This window comes from Primulina tabacum, chromosome 1 (assembly GCF_025594145.1).
Source record: "Primulina tabacum isolate GXHZ01 chromosome 1, ASM2559414v2, whole genome shotgun sequence".
NCBI classification, from domain to species: domain Eukaryota; kingdom Viridiplantae; phylum Streptophyta; class Magnoliopsida; order Lamiales; family Gesneriaceae; genus Primulina; species Primulina tabacum.
The window spans coordinates 9,288,196-9,304,402 of NC_134550.1; the positions used below are offsets into that span (position 1 = coordinate 9,288,196).

The 16,207-nt window shown below is 30.3% G+C and overlaps 1 protein-coding gene across 1 annotated transcript; it reads right to left on the reverse strand.

The window, feature by feature from the left end:
- Window positions 1-1,177: 1,177 nt before the first annotated feature.
- On the reverse strand, window positions 1,178-3,110 carry LOC142517775 (potassium transporter 26-like). Its single transcript, XM_075620220.1, has 4 exons — window positions 2,831-3,110; window positions 2,435-2,748; window positions 1,872-2,241; window positions 1,178-1,776 (listed from the first exon to the last, which is right to left on the reverse strand). Exons 2-4 carry the CDS (start codon window positions 2,732-2,734, stop codon window positions 1,196-1,198), a joined length of 1,251 nt encoding a protein of 416 aa, XP_075476335.1. The 5' UTR covers window positions 2,735-2,748; window positions 2,831-3,110; the 3' UTR covers window positions 1,178-1,195.
- Between the last annotated feature and the right edge of the window lie 13,097 nt (window positions 3,111-16,207).

The following is a 16,207-nucleotide window of genomic DNA, read 5'->3' on the forward strand; positions in this document are numbered from 1 at the left end:
AATTTTTTTTAGTTAAATTAGCACTTCTAATAATATTGCAGCACTTTTAACCAATTTAATAACAATGTCAAAGTTTGGAAAAGTACAAGAAACCCCATGACCCTATTCTTAGCCCATTCACGTAGAAGCTTACACAAAAGGAAAAAAATTGAGAGAGAGCGGATAGGTTCCTTCAAGAGGGCCGAAAAACTGGAGTTTTGTAGTATATTTTAATCGTTTGTGGTGTCTTTCTGTTGCCGGAGTCGTCTCCAAACCATCTATGCAAAAATATAAAGACAAGTTGATTCCGTTTCGTGAAGCATTGGTATTTGGTGGTCTCATATCAGGTTTTAAATTGATTAATGTTGGATTTATGAGAATTAACTCGTGAATTTTCAATGAGGTTTCGTCACTGTTTTGTGAAATTTCCAGCCATGTTTAATGTTTTTATGAATGTTTTTGCAAGTAAACATATGTATATATGTAACAGTAGGCGCGTATATGTGTATGGGTATAATCAACGAGTGTGCGTGTTCTGGTGTGTCGATTAAGTGAAGTGGTTGTGGGCGTGAGTTAGTGCTACGAGTGTGCGTGCAAGAGGGGCAGCGACTTCGAAAGGGGCAACCACAATATGGCTCGATAGGCGATGGGCCACAGGTGGCGCAGGTTCGAGCCCTTGGCAGGGGGGCATGCAGCTGCTGAGCGCAACACCTTGCACAGGTGGTTCGTCCGTGATCCCGGGGAACCGCTTAGTCGAGTCATGACTTTTTCTTTGCGGCGTTGGAAAGTTTTCAAAAGAAAATTTTGGGAGATTTGTGTTGCACGTTAGGTGGATGAAATTGAAAGGAAATTTCGAACTTTATGCCGTATATGAGACGGGTTGAGTTAATTGAAAAGAAATAAAATCTGTGAAACTGTCCGACAAATTATTTATTTTCTTTTTATATACTAGTAATAATAATAATAATAATAATCCTTTCGGCTTCCTGAATGTATAATGATTGAGTTCATTGTAGAGGAAGGAAATTAAAAGAAAATATTTAAGGATTTTAATTATTTGTTGTGAAATTATGACTTATTACGACACCCTCTTTGTGTTGGTGTTGCTTCGTCATCATTATGGACTTTTGACGTTGCTTTGCCACCCTTATGATGGGATTTGGTCGTCGGCTTTCGGGTTAGTAATATTTTGTCACTATTACATGCTTCGTCATCATTATGGACTTTCGTCACTATTACATGCTTTAGTCACTAAACTTTGCTCATCTTTATAGCCGAACTGAATCAAACATTTGTAAACTCCATCGAACCCCACTTTCCCGACCTCAAACCGCTCTTCCGGCTGCACAGTCTTGATTGGTAGAGTTCTAATGGTTACGATGATGGTGATTTCCCGAAGAGAATTCGTGTTATGAATATAGTGTCTGATAATTGGTGGGATTCCATTTACAAGATCAGCACAGAACAAACATATACCGGAAGGATGGTGAAGGTCGCTTTCGTATAAGATTTTGTGGAGTTCTTCAAATCCGAGCTTTCTTTCAGAATCATATTTCGTTTTCTTGCTTCTTCCACTGGTCCAAGATAACATGATGATCATGAAGAAAGAGGCAATTGCGAATGGAACCCATCCCCCTAGTGGAATTTTGTTTACCATTGCTGATAAGAAGCAGCTTTCAATGAAAAGAGACGGGATGAAAAAGCATAAGATTAAAAGGAAATTTGTGTCCCAAATGACCAACATGACTAGTGTCACCAAGCATGTGGTTGTAAGCATCACACATATGATTGCAACGCCTGCACAACAGAAAAAAGACGTTAAAACAAACTCAGGTAATCTTGAATCAGATGAATCATAACATGAATAAAAGATAGTAGAGAAAATTTTTCACCATATGCATTGCCTATTTGAACACCTTGTTTGAATCCCACGACAAGGGCAATACAAAGAATCCCAACAATGAAATTGACTTCTGGAGAATAGACTTGACCATCGTGCGTCGAGGACGTATGGAGCATGTTAACTCGAGGGAAGCATCCGAGAGCAAGAGATTGCTTAACGATAGAAAATGTTGCAGTTATCATAGATTGGCTGGCAACAACAGCAGATAAGGTGGCGATAACGAACATTGGCCAGTACACTGGAGTGGGAATGGAGCTATAATATGCGGTGCTTAATTTTTCTGGGTTCTGGATCAAGTAAGCCGCTTCTCCAGAATAACATAACACCAACGAGGGATAAACAAATGTAGAGAAAGCCAACTGCATCGCAAAATTGTTATTTTCTTAACTTGATCTGTAACAATAATCCAAACGTAAATTTTGAACCAGAAATATTGATGCATTAGGTGGAAAGCCTTGCAATCTTATAAATCGCTCCACCATGACTTGTAGAACTTATGTGAGATTATAATGAATACACTGATCGGTGCTATTTAGTTGTTTTCATTCTAACCTGGATCGATCTTTTGTTGAAGTGGCCTAAATCAGCGAACATTGCTTCAGCACCAGACGTGCACAGAAAGGCTGCACCGAGGAGCTCCCAGCCGGTTCGGCCTCGTTTTTGAAAGAACTTGAGCATGTAGGAAGGGGAAATGCCCTTTAGGATTGAGGGATGGTAGTTGACAATGTTGTAGAGTCCAATTGCAGCATTGGTAACAAACCACAAAAACATTATTGGAGAGAAAGAGCAGCTAAATTTACTTGTTCCAAATCTTTGGAAATAGAACAAAATTACGAGAAGAAAAACTGCCATGAGAACAACATAATCTGACAAGGAAACAATAAATATTAGGATTTGCACCATTATCAAGGTACTGTATAATGTGAGTAAACACATTATATATCTTACCGGTTGTAATCCTTGGGGAAAGTGTCTGAATTCCTGAAAGAGCAGAAAGAACTGCAGAAAAGGGGAAGAACACATTCAAGATGAAAATGGGAGAAGGAAACAAAACTTTCAAATATATATCAAGACCGATTGATCAAATGCTAAAGGGGTTAATTCCATAGGGGGTTTCAAATATAACTCTTCATATTTGTCGGAAACAAGTTTCTAAGAAATCTCGAGTTTGGCGATAGTTCTACATTTTAACAGATACCAACACAACTATATTCTGCTTCATATTTTGCACTTCTTATTAGTAACTTTCTAACATAAAAAACAAGATCCTATTTATGTAAATGTTATCAGTACAACAAGGTTTTCAACATTAATTTACCATTTAATAATCATAAATTATTTATCTCAAATACATATTATTTCGAAATCTATATATATATATATATATATATATATATATATAAAACAGAGTTTTTGTCAAAAATAATAATTTCCCGTCAAAATGTCATTTTTAAAAAAGGAAAGATTTATTATGAATATTGATATATGTGTAATGCAATAAATGATCACTTCAATTATTGTTTGCATTGATTATATCAATTTATTAAATTCAATTTTGAATTTAATTAATTTTATATTAATTCAAATGTAATTTATGTATTATATGTTTTTTTTATTTTTTTACTCAAATTAAAATTAAACTCTATTGAAAACATAAATTATATTAAAATTTTGCATTGATTATATCAATCAGGTTACTTTAAAACTGTATAAATAAATTTAAAATACAAATGATTGCAATGTTCAGTATCACTCATTAGATAAATCATTCAAAAATAAATTTTTCTATTTTAAGTAATTTCTGCTCGAATTACTTATTAAAAAAGAAATAAAATATTTAATTAATTTATTTAATTTTTCTACAAATAAAATTGGTTGAGTGTTAAAAGTTATCACTACAACAAGGTTTTCCAACATTAATTTACCATTTAATAATCATAAATTTTTTTATCTCAAATACATATTATTTCAAAATTACCTTAATTTGAAAGAATTAATGTGTTGTAGTTTTCTTCCAAAACCATATGTATATTGTATATCTTGAATTGTCTTCTTAAAAATTCAAATAAGAGAGCACAAAAAAATTAAAGAGATAGATTCAAAAGAGTTTAAATGTACATTAAATTACTCTCAATAAACATGTATATTATCCTCAATAATCAGAAATCTTTGACACTCAATGCATGCAATTCGAGATTTTCATAATTTGAAAGAGTTAATGTATGATATAATTTTGTCAAAAGTATCAAATGTATAATTATCGTCCCTTGGGGTGTCTTATTTGAATTTAAAATTATAAATAATGCAATATTGCATATTATATTAGAACCAATTTTATGCTATTTATATTACTAAATTTATCTACTCTAAGATTGAATTTTGAAATGACTTCTCTTTTCAGCACCATAATATGAGTTAATCATTTCAAGATGTAATGTTCGTTTAAATTTAGATTTATTCGTTGTTATGAACTACCTACATATGGAAACAACGAGAACAACAAGACACTTTGAAATATATCTTTCATAATCGAGAAGTAAAAAATATTATTCATCTATTTGTACAAAATTTTAATTATTACGTATTATTAATGTGATAATTTTTTTCTATATTACAAAGTTCACGGATACATGATAGTATAAAATTTTCCGTAATGAAAATGATTAAACCAATTCTAAAGAAAGTAAGCATCTTATTAGAAGACACATTATAAAATTTTTTGACATTATTTTGGAATACACATAATAAATGTTAATTAAATAACTTTTCTGATTTATACATAATTTACTTATAATCACGTGTTTCATTTTTCTTTCGGAATAATAAGGCTGTTGTGTATATTATGAAGAGATTTTGTAAATAAAATCACTACCCATTTGTATAAAGATATTGATGAAACAATTATTGTTATCATTCAAATGTGTCAAACACGTGTCATGTCACAAAATTTTTTGTGAATGTGGATTTAGACGAATTAAAGAATTAAATATGTATTAAGGTTGGTGGTCGACATCAATACACTAAACACGATAAGCATAATGTCATTGTCTTAGGCTAACACAGTCTAAAATTTTGAGATATAATAGTAATTATTAACCAAAAAAATTAATCGACATGCGTAGTATTTAATAAAGTTTTTTAAAATTACCGAAAAATAGTTTTTATTTATAATTATATTATTTTTTCAAATTAAATATTTATTCATTTTCACTAATTTTTAATAATATTATCCCGTGCATCGCACGGGTGAAATACTAATAATAAAAATAGCCGATAATATGAAAGATTACAATGTGAGAGCAACGGAATTATTAGAGCAATCGAAGAAAGTTATAAAAAAAGGTTTGACTTTGTACATCTATCTGTATTGGGAAGTTTTAATCTTAAATAAAATTTGCCTTTTAAATTTACCATAGAAAAAAGTCAATAATCATCCAAATTTGGGTACGTTAGCCAATAATATTGAAAATTTCCTTAAACTGTGTAATATATATATATATATATATATATATATATATAGAGTAAAAAACGTTTTGGTACAATAAATATAATAATATTGAAATTTTCTTTTAATGTTAGTGTGTGATATATATATACAGAGTAAAAAAAGTTTTGATACACAAACTATAATGATATTTGATACATGGAGCCGGGCCATGAATAGTGCCCGGGTCAAGAGGATGGATTATTCCCGGGTCAATAAGACGATAATCTGAGTAGAAATCTGGATCTCAAGCTTCTCGAGGCGTTGGGAGTATGACTTGGCAGGGAGAATATTTAAAGAGGCCAGTCGAAAGGTTGGGCCATTGAAATACCCGGGATTTAACCTACCCGAGCTATTGGATGCCCGGGCTCTCATGTAAATTCCCGAGAGACATTCTACCCGAGCCGTTTCGATATGAGTGCCGTATTTAATTACGCCGACAAAGTAGGGTGTGTGCGGCCGACCTATCTCTGACAATAATACAAGTAGTTGACAAAATCAGGTAGGCTGGATGTGACTAGTATGAGATTTGACATGTCAGAATAATAGGGTATAATCAGCCGCCCTACTATAATTAATGATCAACACAAAGAACGAGGTCATCATTACATCCTCTATCATAAATATCATGTTCACTCTTTGCATTTATTCTCTATTCAGATATTAAATACACTCATTTATTGTGCATTTACTGCTCATCTTTCACACCAATCTCACAACTATCAACTGGTTACATTGGTTTATAGCTTGGGTTCTCCACTGACTTAAGCATCTGAGTGGTCACGTCGGATACCCCTCCGACGCCCATTCACGTGGTTACTTTCTTGTTCGCAGATCTTCTCGGCTGCTTAAAGGAGGAAAGCTTCTGTTTCAAACATTCTGCTCTTTTTTCCCTTATCATACTGATAGCAGATCCGGTGGAGCATCCGACCCAGCTCACCCATTTCACCTGGATCGCATCAATATTGAAGTTTTCCTGAAACGTTCCGGTGTGATATATATGAGGTTAAAATTTGTTTTGGTACACTAACCTCTGTTTGGACAATTATTTTAAAAATGTTTTAACGTTTTAGAAGTAAAAAAATTTAAATATGTGTTTTGATAAAAAAATTTGAAAAATATTTTTTGTTTTTTAAAAAAAATTTCATTCAAGGAAGTCCGAAATCGGAATATCACATGTTCGTTACATTAATATTTGTCTTTCAATTTGTTTTAATTTATAAATTGGCTTTATAATTAACCTTTTACCTCCTAAAAATCAATTAAAATCTGTTACAGATGTACGAGAAGCCATTTGTAAAAATTAATGTATGAATTTATTAATTAATAAATATTATGTATACCAAAAAAAAATTTACTCCTAATTTATATAATAGTTCGTGCACCAAATATATACATGGATATATATAGTTTAATTTTATCTTAAATGAAATTTGCTTTTTCGTAATTAACAATTTAAACTTTGTAAAAAGCCATAATGCACGTTTGCCAAAGTTGGGTCGTGTATCATGCAATGATCTTTTAAAGATTTCATTAGATACCTGAAAAAATTACATAAGATCGATTAAGAGATAATCATTGAGTTACAAAAGCTCGATTTTTGAAATATTGAACACCGATAAATTAAATCGAGTTAGCATTCAAACCAAGCAGGGGAAACTAAAAATAATCTGTTGCATAAACCAATTAAATATTTTAATAAAACATTTGAAAGATATGCAAGCTGAATGTAAAAACAATTTGGTTGAAGAACTTTATCAAAAACTTGATATGCAATATTTTGGTATTTGAAAAAAACATAAAATACATCAACAATGTATATTAAAAACAATATCAAACAAATAAATGCAATAAATAAATAGACATGCATTTGTTTATTGGTGTTTGGAGATTAAAACTCCTATGTCACAATTTCTTCATCTAAAAAAAGATCAATTTGAAAACTTTGATTTATACAACTCATTGTGCAAACCAATTTCGAATTAGGACTTAACCATTGTCTAATCAAAACTCCTAACATACTCTCTATTATAGGTCGCAACCACACAATCCGCATAATATTTAACATATCTTATGTCAAAAACTACAAACACAATCTTTAATATATTTATGTGAAGACTCACTCATATAAACTTTGAAGCTTAACTATTATGTATATGTGAGTGTTTCTCCTTTTATCCAAAATTCATAAATTTCTTAAGTTATAGGAACTCCCACCGAATGCCCTGTATAATGATTTTTACCTTCTATGTATATATTAAATGTATCCTCACATTTGGGCTTGCTATTATTATTATAACTAATATCTTCATGTAGGCTGTTCATACTTTGAATCACCTTCAAAAGTTTGTATTTGTTATTCAAATGTTGTATTTATAGGCTCCAGTAATGATATATTGTTGAACACAAGAATATAAATGTTTGGGAATATTTTGAACAGTTTTTGACATTAAAATTGGCATTTCCACTTTGTTGGATGCTTTTCCCGAGCCTGGCTGATTTTGAGGTCCGTTGTCAGTTAGGATCGTCAGCTAGACTGATCATTCAGGTTGGCTCATTAGCTAGCTAGACTGAATCAAACTAATAAAGTATGCTGAAATCAACCTTGCTAATTTTCAGCATGTGCCTAATTAGTAGCTTCATCATCATTTATCAGTATCTTAAACTCCGATTAAGACTTTAATTTGACTTGTATATATGATTTGTATATAATCGTATTAGCTTTGTTTTTGAAACCATGTATTAGACGGTATATTAGTTTATTTTCTTTTAATTATGTGTACGAGAATTGAGAAAAATGATAAAAATTTCGTAATATTTTGAGTATTGATTGAGTAAATCGTGACGGTTAGTAGGCTCAATTGACTCAAGTACTTATGTTTAAAATCTTATTTTAAAATTAAGTATGTGTGTTTACTTCAACTCTATCTAAGTTTAAATAACAAAGACGACCATCGTCCGAAAATTACTGCAGAACAACACTTTAGTTTTTTAAATAATTTTTATTAAAAACCATCTATATAATTTTTCTTTTTAATATCATATATAAATTAATCATTTAAATAAAATTATTTAATATTAAAAAATATTATATATACACACATCTCCGATTGCGTTTGGACCTGGTATTGTTCACAACACCAGTATTAAATAATAATGTAGATCTCATGTAGGGTCAATATGATCCAACGACTTTACATTGCACAACACTGTATTGTACACTATAGAGGATCAAGTAGCGTTTGATTATAATAGTGGGGCTTGCCATAATATCCCACAACTACCAAATGTTAATTTCAGGTAGTGTTTGCCAAATATTATATTTTTGTAAAAATGATTAAATTTATAGATTACGGTAGTGCTTTTACAAATTTGCATAACTTGGTAAAGAAAAAGTCCAAAATCATTTTTTAAGCATTTGCAAATACTAAATATAAAGAAGAGATGCGAAATCAGAAGTGAATAATGTTTGAAAACAAAAATGAAAAGTTGAAAATCAAAAGTACGTAGCGTTTGAGGAATAAGTAATTCTAATACTAATTTATTTTTACTAGAATTACTTTTATAAAAAGCAAAATCAACGTCCCACCAGACACCAAGCTTTTGGATTCAATTACATGAAGTAGAATATAGGTTTAAAAACACACCAAAAATGAATTTCTTTAAACCACAAGCCAAGAATATTTTTTTAGTGATCACAAACATTCCTCTTAATCGTAACGCATGTATAAAAATGAAAAGTTTTTTTTTTTAAAAAAAAGCCAGAAATAAAAAAAAAACAATTGGGCTGAGTTTCACAATCCTTTTGTCGGAAAGTTGAAGAAATAATATTGGGTCTACAACATAGGATTTGAGCCCACTAATGGCTTCAGCTTTTTCAACCGAAAAATGTGTGAATGAAATCGCGTGGGTCTACTAATTATGATTCTCAATAAATAAAATTGAACCAATCATTAATGTATACTTTCATCGTCTCATATATTTAAGTTTACGAGTGTTTTAGATAAATAAAAAATTTATTGTGAAACAAAATTCTAATTTTATTTTTTTAATGAAATAAGTTAGAGTGGAAGAACGGGATGAGATTCTCAAACGCGGAAAAGGATCCAATAAATTCAAAAGAATTGAACGATGATTCGTATCGTGAATCGCGATCTTTGGCTCAACTTTATCCAAGTTTTTTCGAGGGAGCAACCCCTGGACAAAATTTTATGGAAATAGTTAATGTATTTGACGATGGAGTATACTGGTTGTAACACCCCAATATTTAAAAGTTCATCTAGACCGCATAAAAGCATTTAAATGCTAAATAGTATTTATTTAAATCCAGAGACTGTTTAAGCAAAGAATTTTAATGATGTTTTCGTTATATCTTGATTTTTTGGACTAGATGGATTTTCAGATGAAGATACCTGAGCACCAAATAAGATTAATTTTATAAATTTACGAATAAAATTATTAAGGTAAATCGGCCATTTAAATACTTTTGGGAGAAAAAAAAATTAAGTGTTTTTTTAATTCTAGGATTTAATTTCAGCATATTGATTTTTAATTGAAAATGCACATTTAATTAAGAAAGGTGTAGCACTTTTATTTAATTTCAAACACTTTTAAATGTTTAGATTTAAAAATTTTTAGTTAAATTAGCACTTTTAATAATATTGCAGCACTTTTAACAAATTAATAACAATTTCAAAGTTTGGAAAAATAAAAGAAACCCCATGACCCTACTCTTAGCCCATTCACGTAGAAGCTTACAGAAGAAAAAAAAAATTTGAGAGAGAGCGGCTAGGTTCCTTCAAGAGGGCCAAAAACCAGGAATTTTGAAGAATATTTTAATCGTTTGTGGTGTCTTTCTGTTGCCGGAGTCGTCTCCAAACCATCTATGCAAAAATATAAAGACAAGTTGATTCCGTTTCGTGACTCATTGGTGGTCTCATATCAAGTTTTAAATTGATTAATGTTGGATTTATGAAAATTAACTCGTGAATTTTCAATGAGGTTTGGTCACTGTTTTGTGAAATTTCCAGCCATGTTTAATGTTTTGATGAATGTTTGCAAGTAAACATATGTATATATGTAACAGTAGGCGCGTATATGTGTATGGTTATAATCCACGTGTGTGCGTGTTCTGGTGTGTTGATTAAAAGAAGTGGTTGTGGGCGTGAGTTTGTGCTACGAGTGTGCGTGCAAGAGGGGCAGCGACTTCGAAAGGGGCAACCACAATATGGCTCGATAGGCGATGGGCCACAGGTGGCGCGGCGTGGGTTCGAACCCTTGCGCAGGGGCATGCAGCTGCTGCGTGGTTCGTTTGTGATCCCGGGGCAGCCGCTTAGTCGAGTCACGAACCGACTTCTTCTTTGCTGTGTTGGAAAGTTTTCGAAAAAAAAATTGGGAGATATATGTTGCACGTTAGGTGGATGAAATTGAAAGGAAATTTCGAACTTCATGCCGAATATGAAATGGGTTGGAGGAAAAGGAATTTGAAAGTAAAATCTGTTTAGGATGGCGAGTACGGATGCGACAAAACTTTTGTGAGACCGTTTTAATATTTGGGTCATCCATAGAAAATAATTATTTTTTTATTGTAAATATGAGCAGAGTTGACTCATCTCACAAATAAAGATCCGTAAAACCGTCTCACAAAATAATTGCTCGGTGAGTGAAATTATTTATTTTCTTTACATATATATCTACTAGTAATATTAATAATAATCCTTCGGGCTTCCGGTATGTATTATGATTGAGTTAATTGTAGAGGAAGGAAATTAAAATAAAATATTTAAGGATTTTAATTATTTGTTGCGAAGTTATGACTGATTATGAGTTTTTAGTGTCAGCCTTCGTAGTGGTGCTTCTTTGTCACAATTACGGGATCTGGACGTTGACTTTGGGTCGATGCTACTTTGCCACCATTATGGGCTCTGGCGTTGGCTTTTGGGTTGTACTGTTTTGCCACTATTACAGACTTTTAGATGTTGTACTTGTTGTTTGTGGGATTGAAATTTGATAGAAAAACGAGAAGAAAATAATGAAAATAGCTTGTAGAAGCAAGTGTTGATGTCTCCGCAAATTAAAATTAATTAATTTTATGAATTTTACCGAGGAGTTGTTTTCTACATATTAGACTTGTATTTATTTATTGGTGGACATGAAATTATTTTTACGCTGAAGTTTTAACGATTACAATTGGTATGTCGAGGAAATACATTATTTTTTTACTGGTGAAAGATGACGTATATTTTTAGAATTTTATGAATTTTATTGTTTGAGTGATTTTTATTTATTTGGGAGATAACGACCAGGGAGAGATTTATTTTATGATTTATGAGGTTATTTTATGTTTTAACGTTGCTGAAATTTTATCTCAATTTTTTTATGTGGGATATTGAAGGTTTCGGCTTCGCATTATTTAAAAAAAGTTCATGTTTTTAAGAACATTTAGGACGTTTCAAAAACATCAGATAAAATAATATCTAAATATAAAAACTTGACCATATATACTTGAAATAGATGAAAAAGAAAATATGATATTTATATTTGAGACTTAATTAGGGAATATTAATTAATGTGGAATCTTTTATGATTTCATTATTCCGATAAATCCTTGTCTTTTTTCCTAATCGAGTTTGAATTCGAATCCAAAATAGATGGAAAAAATTATCAAGTTCGATTTCGTATAGATTAATGAGCTCGATTTCGACCTCAAATTATTTTTAATCACTGAACTATATATTTGAAAAATCGAAAAAGAAATCGAAATAATTGAGACCAATGATGTATATATTTTTTAAAACTGTAACTGTAGACGTATAACCTGAATGAAACAAAAATAATAGTGTGCGGTGTAGATAGATACCGATCAATACTAATAACTAATTTAAATAGTATCTTATATTATAATATAAAATTTTATAAAAATATTTTTTTATATATATGTGAGAATTATGAAATTCCCCAAAAAATGCCATGCACAAACAGTAAAAGACACGTGTTACACAAGTTGCTACTGGTTAGACATTTCATAAATACACAATTGCACTGAAGTCGTTAAATATCTGTGACACAGCAATAAATTATGACCAACCAACATTAATTTTAACGCAATTTAACTATTATTATATACTATTCTAATTTAGACAATAATAATTATGTATCTATCAGCAGATCCACGATGCATCCATTACAAATTATAGATTTTTTTAAAAATAAAAATAAAATTATATTGATTTTTTTAAAAATAAAAATAAAATTATCAGTTTCAAAATTGAAATGATATAGGATAGTATGAAAAAAACAACATATATTTAAAATATATGGGCTAAAAGGGTATTTTTGAAATTATAAAAAAAGTTGCACCAGTATACTAAAATTTAGAAAGAAAATCTATAATTTTATATTATTTTCCTAAAAATATATCAAAATAACTTATATAAACCCAAAATTGCAATATTTAATTCATATATAATACACAACCTGCAAATAAAGATCTACGTGAGGCTACAAATGATGCATGCATGAGCAGTCCGGGTTGCATGCATGCGTGGCTGAGGGGACCAAAACCAACGAACTAGAAATTATCATTCATTACTGTTTTTGTTTTTTGTTACAAGAGGAATAAATTTTATTAATTTTTTTTTTAATCTTATTTCCAAAGATTTCAGTTTTCACATATGCAACGTGTGTGATTCGGCCACGAGTCTAAAACTTGTCACGAGCGTATCTTATTGTGTTCATTAAATTACGCAACAAGTTAAGCACTCTTGTTACAGTACAGTGCAGTGCTGCTGGGCAAAAACTCGGCGCTGGCAAATTTTACGTTGAGCTCTCATTTTCCTTTCTGATACATTTTTGTGTATATAATAAAATTAATTAAAGGGTGTCGCAAACAACACAGTATTGTAATGTCGATCACCCCAACGTCACTCTTTCCTTTCCTTGATAAAAGATTTCGATGCATTAATATTTGCTCATTAATGTATCTGTCGGGTCCTTAATTTCATTTTGTACTCATATTTTTGGTTCTAACGAAGGCAATTCAATAGATTTTGAGGAATACAATTTCGAATTTCTACATATTTATACACGTAATTTTTGTATTCACGGGTCATTAATTATATATTATATTAAGAAAATCACATTAATTTAGAGAAATAATGTGGGTCGATAATGAATATATATATATATATATATCTGTGTGTGTGTGTGTGTGTGTGTCTTGTCTTCCATTAATTGAAGACATATCACGTGAAGAAAGTGTAACAAGTGAATCAAAAAGTAAAATTAAATTATATAGCTTTTGGAACATATTAATCATCATCATGATATAAATAACATTAAACCCTACCAAATTCGAAAGGATTTTTTTTTTTGAAAAAATGATTAAATGATGATTGTTGAGTGCAAAAATTGTCTTTGTTTGGTAGAGCGATTGAACCGTGGTGTTTGAGCTGCTGTGTGGTTAAAATATTTGAGTTACACCATTACCACCAGCCATAGCTTTTGGTAAAGCAGTAAGCATTCGATCCTACAATTGGTATCATATTGAAGTTCTCACGTGTCAAGCTGCTGATGTTATGCCGCTTGATCTGGTTGGCTAACACGCACCTCCTCGAACTCATTGGCCTAACATCTCGACCCATTAGCACCCACTTGGTATCAAAGTCAAGGTCACGGTTTCGATTCTCATTGATTGCAAGGAATGCAATTATTAAGATTTGATTTAAAAAATTTGATTTTCACTATTACCACTAAATATAACTTTTGGTAAAATGATAAACACTCGATGATTTTGCACAAGCTTTAATAAACAGTGCATGTATACATATGAGCCCAGCACTTGGGAAATGCAAGTACTTGGGGCCCTTTTTCTTCATGTCATCCTATGATTAGTAAACCTCGTCCAACGAATTCCACCAGCAAAATATTTCATGAAATGTTATCATATTTTTAGAACACCATTTATTCAAACAAAATTTATATTCAGTAATGTAATTCATCTTAAAATAAGGAAAAAAAAAATAAAGCAAAACGACCTCTCAGTACTTCCTAAATATGAAGAAAAAAATTTGTTGTTTCCTATTATTTTTGTTCATGTACATTTAACGTGTGTAATATAAATTTTATTCTTGTCATATCAGTCACGTAGGAGAGTATAAGTGTCAAATAGACAATATTTGATGAATGTAGTGATTTCAGGAAAACAAAGACAAAAAATCAAAATTACTGAATGAAAACCAAAACTTTGACAAGCTAAATAACTAAAACTCAAAACAAGACTAAAATTGTAATTTTTTGCATGAGAAAATAATTAATCTACATTTAAATAAGTTGGCATAATATTGAAAGAGAATTTGGGAATAGATTATGTGAAATTTCTTGGAAAATGAATAATTTTAGACATTTATAATTATAGATTGTTGTTATAATATTTTTTATTATTTAAAATTAAGGAATAGTGTAATTGATTGTAATAGTAAAACTCCAATATTTTTAAATCAGTGTAATTATTAAACAACATATATCTCGATTGCTCTCCCCACAATAAAATTGTTATGAACAACAGATGGCTTTTATTGGCATCGATCCTTGAGAATATCACTAAGGTTCGCTTGCTTTATGTGTAGTATAAATATATAATCGGAGAGTAAGTTTCTTGTGAGACAGTTTTCATGAATCTTTATCTATGACACAGGTCAACCATGCCGATATTCACAATAAAAAGTAATACTTTAGCATAAAAAATAATATTTTTTCATGGATGACCCATATAAGATATATGTCTCACAAAATACGACCAGTGAGACCGTCTCACACAGGTTTTTGTCATAATTGGGTGGAGGAAATTTTCAAATTAGTTGTTATATGAAGTGGGTTGATTTTTTTCCCCCTTAAAAAAATAACGAATAAATCGTATCTGTTTTATTTTGAATTGAATCTAAATTCAAAGATTCATACTACTTTTGCCCTCCCTACATACACGTTGTCCACAAATTCAAAAGTTGCAAATTAATTTTCAGATAAATTAAACACGTACATATATCTTTTTAAAAGATAAAATTAAATAAAATAAAAGGTCGTAAAACTATGAAAAAGGCATTTTGTGCTCCAAATTTGACCTTTTTTGTCACAACAATTTAACGTGGTTCTTTCCTAATATGTGTGAATGCTTTAAAACTTATATCTCAAAAATTTTAGACTCATGAAAAAATATTATTTTTAATATCAAAAATATTATTTTTTATTGTAAATATGAACATGATAGACTCATCTCACGAATAAAAATCCGTGATAACGTCTCATACGAGTTTTGTGAAAATTTTATGTATTTCAACAATTCTATGCACTTTACAACTCAACAAAAATTGACTATATATGTACATATTACTTTCTAGAGAAAATTATTATTTCATTTTCTCCGGCATGCAATTAAAATATTTGAACTGGACCTTTTGAAAAAATTTCTAATGAGAATAAAAAGGTGTTTGGTAGAGCTTATAAACTCTAAAAAATAGTTTATAAGTTGTTTTAAAAAACGTTGAGATAGTCTACATTTTTTAAAAAAAAAATATTTTTTCTATATTTTATTTCTCCAAAAATCCTTATATATTTTCTTAAATCACCATTTTATCTTCACTTCTTAATCTCCAATTTATCACTTATTTTTGTCAAATTTAAAATACGATTTGTCATATTTTTTTTTATAAATCTAAAAAACTAAAGTGTTAATATTTTATTGAATAAATTATTATATAATTTTTTAATCAATATTTTATTTACACATAATAATAATAAAAATAGTAATTACTTTTTTCTCCAACAAACATATATTTTTTAAAATA

What these genes read in the sequence shown, in the direction of transcription:
- LOC142517775 (XM_075620220.1), bottom strand. Translation starts at nt 2,734, where the DNA reads ATGGCAGTTTTTCTTCTCGTAATTTTGTTCTATTTCCAAAGATTTGGA. An exon ending in TCAACAAAAGATCGATCCAG is followed by an intron (nt 2,242 to 2,434) that starts GTTAGAATGAAA and finishes TTTGCGATGCAG; the next exon opens with TTGGCTTTCTCTACATTTGT. An exon ending in TCAAATAGGCAATGCATATG is followed by an intron (nt 1,777 to 1,871) that starts GTGAAAAATTTT and finishes TCTGTTGTGCAG; the next exon opens with GCGTTGCAATCATATGTGTG.